The 15,000-nt window shown below is 42.6% G+C and overlaps 1 protein-coding gene and 1 long non-coding RNA gene across 3 annotated transcripts in view; one reads left to right on the forward strand and one right to left on the reverse strand.

Annotated features, from left to right (window-relative positions):
• LOC135097834 (uncharacterized) overlaps nt 1-1,359 on the reverse strand; it is a 127,846-nt gene extending 126,487 nt beyond the window's left edge. Inside the window, exons 1-3 of the mRNA XM_063999905.1 lie at nt 1,340-1,359; nt 1,132-1,253; nt 219-276 (exon numbers count right to left, since the gene is read on the reverse strand). Coding sequence (XP_063855975.1) covers nt 219-276; nt 1,132-1,253; nt 1,340-1,359 — 200 coding nt within the window. The remainder of the gene's footprint in view (nt 1-218; nt 277-1,131; nt 1,254-1,339) is intronic.
• Nucleotides 1,360-1,488: 129 nt separating this feature from the next.
• The window catches only part of LOC135097821 (uncharacterized), an 83,540-nt gene continuing 70,028 nt past the window's right edge, over nt 1,489-15,000 (forward strand). For both annotated transcript variants that reach the window (XR_010266151.1, XR_010266150.1), the window contains exon 1: nt 1,489-1,647. This is a non-coding gene — a long non-coding RNA (uncharacterized LOC135097821). The remainder of the gene's footprint in view (nt 1,648-15,000) is intronic.

Here is a 15,000-nt window from a genome sequence, read left to right on the forward strand (position 1 = left end):
CCTCATCGATTCATTAATTATGCAGTACATCTATCATCCTTTTCGTTCTTTCTCTCCACCATCTCGTCAAGTTATCCTATTCATTACATATTTCTCGTAGAAGACTTAGAAGCAAGTTACTATTATATCTATCATCTAAAATGTACTTCTTGTCACACCCACCACCCTTGTATTGCACCACGATAAGATTCAATACACTAAAACACCGAGCAACTCACCTGAGAGCTCCAATAAACCTGAGCACAGAGAGACAGGCACCGTGGCAAAGATTCCAGCCTTGCAAGGACCAAAAGGTCTGTTGCTGTTTGGCTTTCCTTTGTATTCCTTTGTATTCCTCTTTCCTTCATCCGTGATTCCTTTCCTCCTTCTTTTACCTATCCAGGTCCTCATAAACACCTTGTCTTTATCTCCCCCTCCTCTTCCTCCTCCTCCTTTTCCTCTTCCTCCTCCTCATCATTCTTAAACCTCAACATTCGTCATAAACACCTTTTCTCTTCTTCTTCCTCCTCCTCCTCCTCCTCCTCCTCCTCCCTTTACCCAGAAGTTAAGATAATGCTCCGCTAACTGCCTAACTCCCTCAGCCAATCAACGGCCGCCAATTATCCTGTTAGGGAGGAGCCAATGGTGGGGTGGCAGTGATTAGGTGGTTAATTGATGTAATGGGGAGGAGGAGGAGGTGTTGGTAATGGTGGAAATGGTGATGGTGGAGGTGGAAGATAGATAAGAGAAGAATAAGAGAGGTGGAGAGAAAGAAGATAGAGAAAACGAGGAGGAGGAAGAGGAGGAGGAGGTAATGGCGCTGATGGGTCATTAGAGGAGGCAGCAATTAATGGCAGGTTATAATCACTTTCATTAATATCTGGTGCACCGCCTTGTGTTCCTTAATCGGGTGGTAATGGTGGGGATGGTGGTGGTGGCGAAGATAATGGACTGGGAGGGAGGAACAGTGGTGGTGGTGGTGGTGATAAGCATGGTGATGGTGGTGGTGGTGGTGCGGATATCTGTGAAGAAGGAATGGTGTTGGTGGTAATAGTAATGGTGGCGGTGATGGGTTTTCCCTGCTGGTGTCACTGGTGGTGTGTTGTAGCCGTGCTCTCTCTCTCTCTCTCTCTCTCTCTCTGTGTCACTTACTTATTTCAGCAGACGAGCAACAATGGAGGCAGGCAAACCCACGATACTTCCACACACAAATCAACAACGCAGAATCCCGTGAGTGGATCTCCTCTAACTGCTTCCCCTTCGTTCCTCTCACCCTCCCTGTATTCCTCCGCTGACCGTCCCTTCACTCCTCCCCTCCCTTGGACACGTCACGCCTGCCTGTCACGCAAAGTTGGGTAACCTCTGTGTAATCATGAACATTTCAGTGGAGGTCTAAATCTTTTATTTGTTTGGTAAGTGTGGGTCAAATATTTACAACTGATGTCACTCGTTTATTCACTGAAATATAACACGGAACTAGAAAACTGGTGGAGGGAGGGAGCGCTGGTGGAGGGAGGGGAGAGGAAGGGAGTGGAGGGTGCAGAGTGTCAGGAAGAGGAAGAGCGAGGATGTAGCAGGGAAAGTACTGGTCTGTGCTGCGTGTGGGAAGTGACTTTAGTGGCGGCGTGAAGGCGAGGACACGAGTGAGGTGCTGGCAGGCTGACTGAGGTGAGTGTGGTGAGGTGAGGTGAAGTAACCGTGTACTTCCAGCCAGGCAAGTAGTGGCGGCCGGTAGGAACAGCTCCAGTTGAAGTTTTCCTACTGAATTATTGTCATCTTTCTCTTGTCTCCTCCTCCTCTGTGTTGTTCTCCTTCTATTTCTTGGTCTTTCATCGTCACGTTCACTCATTTTCATTTCTATAAATAAACAAAATAACTAACTTACTACCTATATTTTAAAACGATCTCCATCTTGCTCCCTCCCTTCCTGCCTCCCTCCCCGCTCAGCTGTTCAGTGACGACGTCTGCTCACACCAAGTCGCGCAGAGCACGCTAACCACCTCAATCACTCGTTAACTCTTTCCTTTTCATTATTTCACCCGATCTTTCAACTTGCTTCTTCAATGTTTCAGTGTTTCAGTGCTTCAGACGTCTGCATAAATCACTGTTACATGTACTGCTGTATCTCGGATGTATCTTGAAGGGGGTGACAAGAGTGAGAGGGAGGAGGGGGCAGGAAGAGGGAAAGGTGAAGGAGGAGGCGTGTTGCAAGGGTCGTGATGCCGGGGACGTGGTGAAGCTGAGCAGGAATCAGTCACCAAGTGTGAGACGATGAGCACTAAGGCCTGTACTCCGAAATATTTCTGCGCCGCACCTCCGCTACACTTAAAAGACTCTAGTTGAAGTCATTCGTATATATATATATATATATATATATATATATATATATATATATATATATATATATATATATATATATATATATATATATATATATATATTTTTTTTTTTTTTACGGCTCTTAGTGACAGGCTAAAAATATTTCAACATTATGAAGAGGAGAAACACTCTTGAGCATATGTTTATTGTTATGAGAATACTGTTAATACTTATCCCTCGGGTTAACAAGCGAGGAGACAAGGGAAGGCAAGGTGTGGAATCCCTGGTGTCTCAGTGTTCCTGCCTGCCTGAGTGAGGGATGTCACGCACCACCCACAGAGAACACCACCTTAGTTTTTTCCTCGCACCATTTAATTTAAGTACTATTTGGGGATTTGTACCTTCAATGGGCCTTTCTCAGCATTGTTATTATCCTGCGCCAGAGAAGTGGTTCAAATTTTCTTGCGTGGCACAGCAACACTTAATGTCATACGTCAAAAAAAAAAAAAAAAAAAAAAAAAAAAAAAAATATATATATATATATATATATATATATATATATATATATATATATATATATATATATATATATATATATATATATATATATATATATATATATATATATATATATATATATATATATATATATATATATATATATATATATATATGTATAAAAAATTGCATAGAAATACTAGAAATGTTAAAATAAAAGGAAAAGTAACAAATAAGATATAGTTAAAGTTTTAAGACATCAAGAAATAAAATCTAGAAAAATAACAAATTAAGTGGTCTGGGATATGAATGTACTAATTACAAGTCATTAAAGAAAGGACAGTAAGGAGGAGGTGAGCGGTGAGGCCACGCGTACAAGTACCATATGCTCCAAAACTTTGCTGTAATAGGGAGAAGTTAAACGTTTTTCAAGGTCATAACTTACAGAGCTCCTCTTGAAAAAAAAAAAAAATTGCAGACAGAGCGAGACAACACGTGTCTGACACTGCGTGCTTTCCTCACTCTTGTGTTGGCTTACCAATTGTCACTATGTCATCACTCATTGTAATTTTTTTTCCTGTTATGCTCGTCTTCAGCTCTCTCTCTCTCTCTCTCTCTCTCTCTCTCTCTCTCTCTCTCTCTCTCTCTCTCTCTCTCTCTCTCTCTCTCTCTCTCTCCTTTTCATCTTCAGAAAGTAAAAATACGTGAAGAGCGAAAGGCGGAGGAAAGGTTGGTGTTTACGAAGGGAGAGAGAGAGAGAGAGAGAGAGAGAGAGAGAGAGAGAGAGAGAGAGAGAGAGAGAGAGAGAGAGAGAGAGAGATACGGGACGAAGATGATATAAAAGAAAATGTAATAGAAGAGTAAGAGACGAAAAGAGAAAGAAGACTTACATTTACGAGGAGATATTACGATAATACGACATAGGAAGATGTGGCCGCTTAGTTACCTGGTGCAGTCATTTTCCGTCTGGTTTTCTTTACGCGAGTCAAGTCATTCCTGTGCTGTCTAATGGTTCACTTGCTTCATTGACGCTGCGAGAAATCTGCTGCTAGGCTTTATGGGGAAATACTAGTATGTTTGTGTGTGTGTGTGTGTAATTATTACTGTAAGTGCAAGATGTTGTGGTCAATAAAACTATGAACTATGAACTATGTGATGATGATGTTAGTGATACTGGAGATTTACACGCTCTTAGACTGTCCAGCGCTCATCTGTGTACTAGTGAGCCTGGTGGGTGCGTGGCATCCCTCACCCTGGGACACGGATTCCTACAGTCCACCTTCCCCAGGTTCATCATTTATCCGGGTTGGGACAGTTCCTATCTAACTGTTTTTTTTTTTATCTGACTTCATCATTCATCACCTATTATTTCTTGTCCCATCCTCATTACTGACCCTGAGAATTTTGCTTAGGTCACCCTTGTTTAGTTAGTTCAGGAGAGATGGTTCACGCTTGCCTGGCACCACAGTTCCTATCTAACTATTTTTTTAATCTGACTTCATCATTCATCACCTATTATTTCTTGTCCTATCCTGATTACTGACCCTGAGAATTTTGCTTAGGTCATCCTTGTTTAGTTAGAGGAGAGATGGTTCACGCTTGCCTGGCGCCACGTCAAGGTGGAGATTGATTGATTAAGTGATCCGGCTTGCCACTGTTTGCTGTTCCCATGCATATCATTCATCAAGATTTCCACAATTAAATTCCTCAGGCTTACACATTTATCTACCTGAAGGAACAATGAAGGAGTGGATGATCCTGTGCCGATTATACAGTACTAGTCTGGAAGCTTTTAAATTTACATACATTCCTTAGAGAGGCGTAGGTTAAGATGGGTCTGATGGGTGAAAATAGGCAGGTATGTTTCATGCAAGGATTGTCACGTGTAGCCCTCATGACTTCTTGCAGCTTCCCTTATTTTCTTATGTTCCAACTGGTTCTGGGACTCGTAACCTGGTGGCTTGTTAGTCTCTCTCCCTCTCCCTCCCCCCCCTCTCTCTCTCTCTCTCTCTCTCTCTCTCTCTCTCTCTCTCTCTCTCCTTCCTGAATGTTTAATAAAATTTCATAGTTTTATTTATTTTCATTTCTCATTTGGTGGAGTTTGTTAGTTTTTTCTCTTAACGGTTAATTGGCTTTGTATTTCATAATTATTGGTGTTTTCTTAATTAACGCTTCTCATTATCTTCTTCTTCTTCTTCTTCTTCTTCTTCTTCTTCTTCAACGTGCTTAGTCTTCTGTGCCTTCCTCAGTCACACCCATTACACTACAAAGAGGTCCCCCTTTCTCTCTCTCTCTCTCTCTCTCTCTCTCTCTCTCTCTCTCTCTCTCTCTCTCTCTCTCTCTCTCTCTCTCTCTCTCTCTCTCGCCACCTCCAGCATCCTTCTCCCCCCACTCCTCGTCTCTCCTTCTGACACGCCCAAACTAGCTCAGTGTTGCCTGTCTAGCCTTGGCCCACACCGCTGTACATGTGTTGTGCCTGTGATGTGTTCCTGATATTCCGCTTCGTCTCTCTCTGATAAAGTCGCATCGTTTTTCATTTCAGCCACTTTTCGTTATAATACTTCTAAAGTCTTTGTCAAAATGAAGCTTTCCTGACGTGAATTTTAGTGTAATACTGTGATGGGAAGTAGGTTGTATAATGTTCCATGCGTTACTTTTCTCTCCCTGTCTCTTATCTACCAGGTTGTGACAGCTACTCGTAATCTTGACAGTTGTTTTCATGCAGGTTTCAAGACAGTTAGCCTTCAATTTTCGATGATTCTGTTTTTTTTTTTTTTTTTTTTCCTTAAGTAAAAAGAAAAAATAAATAAAATATCTTCCTTGATGTATTCGTTCCTGATTCCGTCCTTCCTCGTCACTCAAAGAGAAGTCAGGCATCTTAATTTTGTCCACCTTTCGTTACAATACTTCTAAAATTCCTTGTTGATGGACGTTCTTTACTAACATTGTAATGGTAACAAGAAGGTTTGATTATGTTTCCTACGTCTTACTTTCCTCACTCTTCTTGTCTCTTACCTGTCATCCTGCGACAGCTTCTCGTTATTTTGGTAATTGAGAACATAACAAGGTAAGGGTTGGTGCAAGAAGCCATCAGGCCTACACGTGGCAGTCCCTGTGTCAAACATGCCTGCTTATTTCCACCTATCATTTTAATTCATTAATTTATCTCATGTTCCCTTAAAGCTTCATAATAATTTTTTTTTAAAGCTTTCTAATTGTTTTCATTTTTATATTTTTCTTCCTTTTTTCTGCCTTTCTTATTTGTTGTCTTATGTTTTACGTTTTCTTTTTTTTTTATGAATATTATTGTAAATTAATATGCTGTTTTGAAGTTGTCCTTTTACATTCCTCCTCCTCCTCCTCCTCTCCCTCCTCCTCCTCATTTTCTACAAATCCTCCTCCTCATCACTCCTCGTCCTCCTCCTCCCACTCCTCCTTCTCCTTCCCCTCCTTCTCTTCCTCTTCCTTCTCTTTCTCCTCCTCCTCCTCCTCCTCCTCCTTCTCCTCCTCCTCCTCCTCCTCTTCCTCCTCCTCCTCCTCCTCCTCCTCCTCCTCTTCCTCCTCCTCTTCCATCCCCTCTCCCTCCTCCTCCTCTTTTTCTTGACATCGTCAGTCCTTACTCAACTGATCACCTCCCTCCTAACGTCCCTAACGGTCTTTAACGGCCCTAACGGTCTCCGGCTTTCAAGAATATGAATTAATTTGAATCCAACCGCTGTGGTCTTAGAGAGAGAGAGAGAGAGAGATTGTTTATAATTATCTACCAAAGTGATTATTACACATTAGTCAAGTATACAAATATGACAAAATACCGGTGATATGTAATAATATAAATACAATACAATTGTGGAACACTGGTTTATAATAGATGCACCACAAAAATGCAAAGTTACCGTACATATACAAGTACACTTAAAACAAAAAAAACTAAACAAGATAAAACAAACCTAACTAAATATATTTTCGGTTAAAACAATTTTTTTAAAGTCCAGCCTTAAAAGAGATTATAGATGTGTCCTGTGTGAGGGAGAGCGGGTATAGATGTGTCCTGTGTGAGGGAGAGCGGGTATAGATGTGTCCTGTGTGAGGGAGAGCGGGTATAGATGTGTCCTGTGTGAGGGAGAGCGGGTATAGATGTGTCCTGTGTGAGGGAGAGCGGGTATAGATGTGTCCTGTGTGAGGGAGAGCGGGTATAGATGTGTCCTGTGTGAGGGAGAGCGGGAGAGAGTTCCACACTCTGGGTCCCAATATGACAGTGCGTCTATTAGCAGTGTGTGTAGGTGCGCGGTACAAGCAACTTGTGCCTGTGTCTTGTGACGCTACTGGTGATAGCTTGCCTGTTACATAGTGATAAAAAAACATTTTAAATAAAACCCTCGTAAAATCTTAAATATTGTTGTGGCCACTTCTAAAACATGTTTGTGCTTTATTCGTAGCCATTGGAGTTCTTTATAAAATGGAGACACGTGATCATATTTCTTAACTCCACCTATGGCAACCCTTCCTGCACCATTCTGTATTTTTTGCACACCAGACATTAATGCATCATTTGTAGTCCCCATATTCTAATACAACAGTTAATTAAGGTTAATACAAGGGCCTGTGTCACCATGATCCTGCTGTCCTTATCTGGGTTTTCACTAATTCTACTTACATACATTAAAACACCCATCACTTTCCTTTTCAGCTCATTAATATGGACGTCAAAAAGCAAGTAACTATCCAAGCAAACTCACAAGTTTTTCACGTGCCTGCTTGGATGTATTACATTTACATTAAAATTCACAGTCGTGTTTGGGGGAAGAGAGAGAGAGACAGAGAGAGAGAGAGAGAGAGAGAGAGAGAGAGAGAGAGAGAGAGAGAGAGAGAGAGAGAGAGAGAGAGAGAGAGAGAGAGAGAGAGAGAGGATAATTAGGGATGCCTCGAGGCTGTAGCAACACTCCGTAATGGCTTCCTCTAGACCGCCATCTTTAATCTCTGTCTGCAAGGAGGAGGAGGAGGAAGAGGATGAGAATGAGGAGGAGGAGGAGGAGATGGAGGAGGAGGAGGAGGAGGAGGAGGAGGAGGAGTAAGGTGGTGATGTCGAGACGCGGCCTGGGAGAGAGGAGGGAAGGAGGGAGGAGAGGAAAGGAGAGAGAGGGAGGTATGGAGGAGGAGGAGAGGAGAGATGGACGGGGGTAAGAAGGGAGGGAAGAGAGGAGAGATGGAAGGAGTAGAGGGAGAGAGGGAGGAAGGAAAGAAGAGGAGGGAAGAAGGGAGGAAAGGTTTGATATCTATAAAAAAAGAGAGAATGTTGTGGCCATTGTTGAGAGAGAGAGAGAGAGAGAGAGAGAGAGAGAGAGAGAGAGAGAGAGAGAGAGAGAGAGAGAGAGAGAGAGAGAGAGAGAGAGAGAGAGAGAGAGAGAGAGAGAGAGAGAGAGAACGACGTTTATTATAATGAGACGATTATCACTCATTCACTGTTTATCATCTCTCTCTCTCTCTCTCTCTCTCTCTCTCTCTCTCTCTCTCTCTCTCTCTCTCTCTCTCTCTCTCTATCACTATTATTATCTTCATTAACTTACATAGAATATCATTGACTTCTATGTCATCTCTCTTCCTCCTCCTCCTCCTCTTCCTCCTCCTCCTCCTCCTTCCTTTGTATATTCCTTTGTCTATTCCTCCTCTCACAGGGCTGGGAGTCAAGGGGCGTATCAAATGAGGACCACCACCAAAGAGCGAAAGGGAGGAGAAAAAGGAGGAGGAGGAGGGAAGGAGGATCGGGACTTTTGATGTTCCCCCGCTATTCTGCCTCTTCCTCCTCCTCCTCGTCTTCTTCCTTTCCTTTTTTTTTTCTCCTTGTTTTCGCCGCTCTCATATTATTGTTTTCTTGTTTTCTTTTTCTCCTATTCCTTCTTATCTTTTCATCTTTCTCGTTTCCTTTTCTCTCACTTGTCTGTTCTTTTTTTCATTTAGTGCTTTTCAATCTCCAGTCCTCTTTTCTTCCTCTTTTTCTTCTCCTTTCTCATTTCTCCTCCTCCTCCTCCTCCTCCTCCTCCTCCTCCTCCTCCTCCTCCTCCTCCTCCTCCTTCTTCTCCTCCCCCTTTTTTTTCTTCTTCTTCTTCTTCTTCTTCTTCTTCTTCTTCTTCTTCTTCTTCTTCTTCTTCTTCTTCTTCTTCTTCTTCTTCTTCTTCTTGTGATTGAATTTAATTGCTTTCTTTGTCTTTCAGTAACTTTATTTATGTATCTTTTGGGGTAAGTTCATTGACTTTTTTTTTTTCTGTCTGTTTGTTTCCCTCCCTCCCTCTCTCTCTCTCTCTCTCTCTCTCTCTCTCTCTCTCTCTCTGTGTGTGTGTGTGTGTGTGTGTGTGTGTGTGTGTGTGAATTCACATCAATTTTCGTATTTTTGCATTATGATAAAATATTGTGATTTTCCTCACATTTTCACCATAAACTATTGGGAAAACATTCATACATATAATATATTTTCCAATTCTCTCTATAATATTTTATTTGATTCATTGTGTCCATTAAACCCAAACATCATTTCTTCTTCTCTCTACATTACGCAAACTGCTTCCCTTCTCCCCTATACACCACCACCACCACCACCACCACCACCATCTGTCCGCCCTTCCTTCTCTCAGTCTATTCAAGGCCATCCCATCAAAACTTCTCTCGATTAACTTCTCTCTCCTCCCTCCCTCTCTTCCTTCAGGCTATTTAAGGAAAACTTTTATTCATTAACTTCTTCCTCTTTTCCTTCAGTCTATTTCAGAATATTCCAGGAAAAATTCTCTCCTTTTAACACACACACACACACACACACACACACACACACACACACACACACACACACACACACAAGCTCAGATCACTACCAGACCGCCCTAAGGAGACCTAACTAGTTTAGATAAGTCAAATCACTATTGAACCACCTTAAGAAACTCAAACAAGCTCTAACAAGCCTGATAAGCCCAGATAAGCCAAAGCAAGCCCAATAACCCTCGTAGCTAGCGTCACAGGGCTAAGGAGAGTTGTATGCAAAGACCACAAGCCTGATGTAACCCAACACAACCTTTTCTTTCCTTTTGTACATTCCTTTTTTTTTTCCCTCACCACACCCTTTATCATAACCACACAAGCTCAAATCACTCTCCTAATAAGCCCAGACGAGCACACTGACTCTCGCAGCGTTCAAAGTACATAACCCTGATTTAATCCAACACCTAAGCCCTTTATTGTCTAGTATACCCATCTTTTTACCCCAAACCCTTTATCGTAACGACATAACCCCAAATCACTCTTCTGGACACCCTTAATAACACGTAATAAGCCCAATAACCCTCGCAGCGTAGCGTCGGGGGGCTAAGGAGTGTTACATGCAAAGTCCACAAGCTTGATTTAATCCGTGTTTACGCCCTGCCTAGCCGCGCCTGAGTCTCCGGCGGCTGTTTAAGGCTTAGTGGGGCAGCGTCTTGGAGCGAGGCGCACGTGGAGTGAAACATTGGCTAGTCAAACACAAAGCGGCGATATTTCAAGCCCGGCTACTCTCTTTTAACTGAGGGAGAGGAGGAGGAGGAGGAGAAGCAGGAGGAAGAAGAGGAGGAGGAGAAGGAGGAGGAGGAGGACGAGTAGAGAAAAAGAGGCCTTGTTCGTCCTTTTATTTTGTAAAATGTTTTTAAAAGGAGAAATTGTGAGGCAAGGGCAATTATTGTGATGTATCTGACCTAGGGAGAGGAGGGAGAGGGGAGACTGTGAAGGGAGCGAGGGAGAGGAAGAGAGAGAGTTATGGTGGGAGGGAGAGAATTACTGGTGGGAAGGAGAAGCGAAGGGAGAGAGAGAGTCATGGGTGGGTAGGAAGAGAGAGAGAGAGAGAGAGAGAGAGAGAGAGAGAGAGAGAGAGAGAGAGAGAGAGAGAGAGAGAGAGAGAGAGAGAGGTACAATGACATGGTAGGTAGATTGTGAGACAAACAGCCTGAGAAAGTAATAGACAGAGTTGGAAATCGCTAAGTGTATGGTGTGTGCGATGTGGTCGAGGGTGGGAGGGCGCGGGAGGCGGGGCGGTGGGAGAGAGACTGATAAATATAAATACGAGTAAGTGAATAGGATAAACTGGTGGAGAGATAGATAGAGGAGTCAACAAGTGAATGAAAGACACAGATGCAGATACGAGAAGGTGAATGAAGTAAATTGGTGAATAGATCAATAGATAAGGAGTCAGTAAGTGAAATAGAATAACTGGGTAAGAAGTCTGGATGGAGAAATGAATAGGGGATCAAATGAATAAATGCGTTAATACAAGGAGTAGGTAACATGGAAGCTTGATAGATTGATTAGCCAATTAGTGAATAAATAGCTAAATACAAAAAGAAGGCAAGGTAAAAAATAATGAAACGTAAGTGATTCGAGTAAACAGACTGATGAATAACTATATTAATAAACAAACATAAGTGATTAAGCTTTTTCTCAGGTAGCGTGGTGGGTGACTAGGTGAAGCTCGGTAGTCAGGCCATTAGAGTCCAGTTGAAAGCGAGCCTCAAAAGAAGACAAAGTAAATTAATGAATAGGGATGAGAGGTGGAGACTGCTAGGGATGTTTTACTGAGGGACTGCCACGTGTAGGCCTGAAGGCTTCTTGCAGCTTCCCTTACGCCCTCAAAACGTGTTCATGTACGAGTAGATGCGTAAACAGTTATATATTTGCTTTTAGTAGATACACATGACATATAAGTAAGAAAACAAATATTTTAACTAAATTGCGAAAATAATGAACTATGATGGTGAAGAAACTTTGTCATGAAAAAAAGGACAGAATGAATATTAACGGTTTTAAGGTAGTGGATAGTGGTGGATAACACACACACACACACACACACACACACACACACACACACACTTCAAACACATCACAAGAGGTAATAAAAAGAAAGAAACAACTGCAATAATAATAATAACAGTACTGGAGAATATCAGCATAATTTGGATGGAGTGTTGCACGCAGCCTGCATGTTGAAGCGCCTTGGCCTCTCAGCAGGACTGTTTTCAAAGGCCACGTAGATGATCAGTAGCATTCTCATCTCTAACTATTACAAGCTTGAACCCGTTATTTCTTATCCCATCTTGATTACTCACCTTGAGAATTTCGTTAGTTACCCTTATTTACGTCACCAGTACCACAGAAAGACCTCATCAATCTCTTCTTAATCTTTTTTTGTCCTATCCTGACTACTGGTCTTGAGAATTTCGTTTGTTTAGCCTTGATACATCGCCAGTACCACAGAAAGATCTCATCAATCTCCTCTTAATCTTCTTATCCTATCATGACTACTGACCTTGACAATTTTGCTTACGTCACCCTTCATGTATTCTCTGTGGCAATGAAAGACCTATCAGATCCCTCTTTAAACAGACGCCTCACTGGAGACAAGTGAAAGGGTAAATCTAACTTGATCAAGATTTAAGCCATTGTTTCTCTCTCTACAATCCTGAAAAAAACACTCTTGAAAACAACATATACGTATATTTCATGAGAATCTCTCTAATGCATTAGAGAGAGAGAGAGAGAGAGAGAGAGAGAGAGAGAGAGAGAGAGAGAGAGAGAGAGAGAGAGAGAGAGAGAGAGAGAGAGAGTAAATTATTGGTGTTTATCATATTTTTTTCCCATCATGTGCATTAGGGTCGCCATTCAGTGAGAGAGAGAGAGAGAGAGAGAGAGAGAGAGAGAGAGAGAGAGAGAGAGAGAGAGAGAGAGAGAGAGAGAGAGAGAGAGAGAGAGAGAGAGAGAGTAAAGGAGGAGGCAGTAGACACCTGCCGAAACGATAATTACTCCCAGTGAGGTGTGCAGCACTGTTCAGGGGGTGCTGTGAACTTATCATTAAACCCAGCTGTGACCTCACTGAACGTTTCCCTTTGTGTCTCACAACACAAGGGGGTAGTCACAGCCTGCCCTCTAAAGACAACTCTCTTCCTCCACACAAAACTACAAGCACCTAATAACACACACACCCTTCACTCAAAAATTTTAAAATCATCATGGCGACTCCTACACCAGCCTCGGAGTCCTCATCTGGGGAGGGGACCATAAATGTCCCCAGGTCGGACTGCCTTTCTGTCGACTACCCTAAGTGTCTTGACACCCCCCTCAACTTTTTCTTCATTAACTTCTGCAAAATTCGCGGTCTAAGATCTAATTTTCAATCTGTAGAACACCACCTCTCCTCTTCTAAACCTCATCTTCTTTTCCTCACTGAAACTCAGGTGTCTGAGGCAACTGACAGTAGCCCCTTTTCTGTTCCCTCCTACTTTCTCTATCCTCATTTTCGATCCAAAGCTGGATGCTGCGTTTATGTGCGCAATGACTTAATCTGCTCTCGTGCCCACGCTCTTGAATCTTCCGAGTTTTCCACCATCTGGCTACGACTACAGAGTCACTCTCATACTAAATTTATCTGTGCTGTATACCTCTCACCTAACTCCTCTGATTATAAGAAATTCTTTGACTACTTAACTTCCAAAGTGGAGCACATTCTGACCCTCTTCCCTTTTGCAGAGATCTCCATTCTTGGAGACTTCAATGTTCACCACCAGCTTTGGCTTTCCTCTCCCTTCACTGACCATCCTGGTGAACTAGCCTACAACTTTGCTATCCTCCATGACCTAGAGCAATTGGTGCAAAATTCTTGACCTTTTCCTGACCTCTAATCCTTCTGCTTATGCTGTCACCCTTTCTTCTCCGTTGGGCTCCTCCGATCACAATCTCATATCTTTACCTTGTCCTATCGCTCCAATCCCTCCTCAGGATCCCCCTAAGCGAAGGTGCCTCTAGCGTTTTGCCTCTGCTAGTTGGGGGGACCTGAGAAGGTATTTTGCTGATTTTCCTTGGAATGACTACTGCTTCCGTGTCAGAGACCCGTCTTTGTGTGCTGAGCGCATAACAGAGGTGATAGTGTCTGGCATGGAGGCGTACATTCCTCACTCTTTTTCTCGTCCTAAACCTTCTAAACCTTGGTTTAACACAGCTTGTTCTCGTGCTATACATGATAGAGAGGTGGCCCACAAAAGGTACTTAAGCCTTCCATCACAAGAATCTCATGCACTTTATATTTTTGCCCAGAACCATGTTAAGTCTGTTCTCCAACTAGCCAAAAACTCCTTCATTAACAGAAAATGTCAAAACCTTTCAAGATCTAACTCCCCTCGTGATTTCTGGCATCTAGCCAAAAATATATCCATTAACTTTGCTTCTTCTTTCCCTCCTCTATTTCAACCAGATGGCACCACTGCTATCACATCTATTTCTAAAGCTGAACTCTTTGCTCAAACCTTTGCTAAAAACTCTATCTTGGACGATTCTGGGCTTGTTCCTCCCTCTCCTCCACCCTCTGACTACTTCATGCCACGTATTAAAATTGTTCGCAATGATGTTTTCCATGCCCTCGCTGGCCTAAACCCTCGGAAGGCTTATGGACCTGATGGGGTCCCTCCTATTGTTCTCCGAAACTGTGCCTCCGTGCTTGCACATTGTCTAGTCAAACTCTTTCAGCTCTGTCTGTCAACATCTATCTTTCCTTCTTGCTGGAAGTTTGCCTACATTCAACCTGTTCCTAAAAAGGGTGACCGTTCTAATCCTTCAAACTACCGTCCTATTGCTTTAATTTCCTGCCTATCTAAAGTTTTTGAATCTATCCTCAACAGGAAGATTCTTAAACATCTATCACTTGACAACCTTCTATCCGATCGCCAGTATGGGTTCCGTCAAGGCCGCTCTACTGGTGATCTTCTGGCTTTCCTTACTGAGTCTTGGTCATCCTCTTTTAGAGATTTTGGTGAAACTTTTGCTGTTGCCTTGGACATATCAAAAGCTTTTGATAGAGTCTGGCACAAAGCTTTGATTTCCAAACTACCCTCCTACGGTTTCTATCCTTCTCTCTGTAACTTCATCTCAAGTTTCCTTTCTGACCGTTCTATTGCTGCTGTGGTAGACGGTCACTGTTCTTCTCCTAAATCTATTAACAGTGGTGTTCCTCAGGATTCTGTCCTGTCACCCACTCTCTTCTTATTATTCATTAATGATCTTCTAAACCAAACTTCTTGTCCTATCCACTCCTACGCTGATGATACCACCCTGCACTTTTCCACGTCTTTTCATAGACGTCCAACCCTTCAGGAGGTAAACATATCACGCAGGGAAGCAACAGAACGCTTGACTTCTGGTCTTTCTAAA

Source organism: Scylla paramamosain, unplaced genomic scaffold (assembly GCF_035594125.1).
Source record: "Scylla paramamosain isolate STU-SP2022 unplaced genomic scaffold, ASM3559412v1 Contig33, whole genome shotgun sequence".
NCBI classification, from domain to species: Eukaryota; Metazoa; Arthropoda; class Malacostraca; order Decapoda; family Portunidae; genus Scylla; species Scylla paramamosain.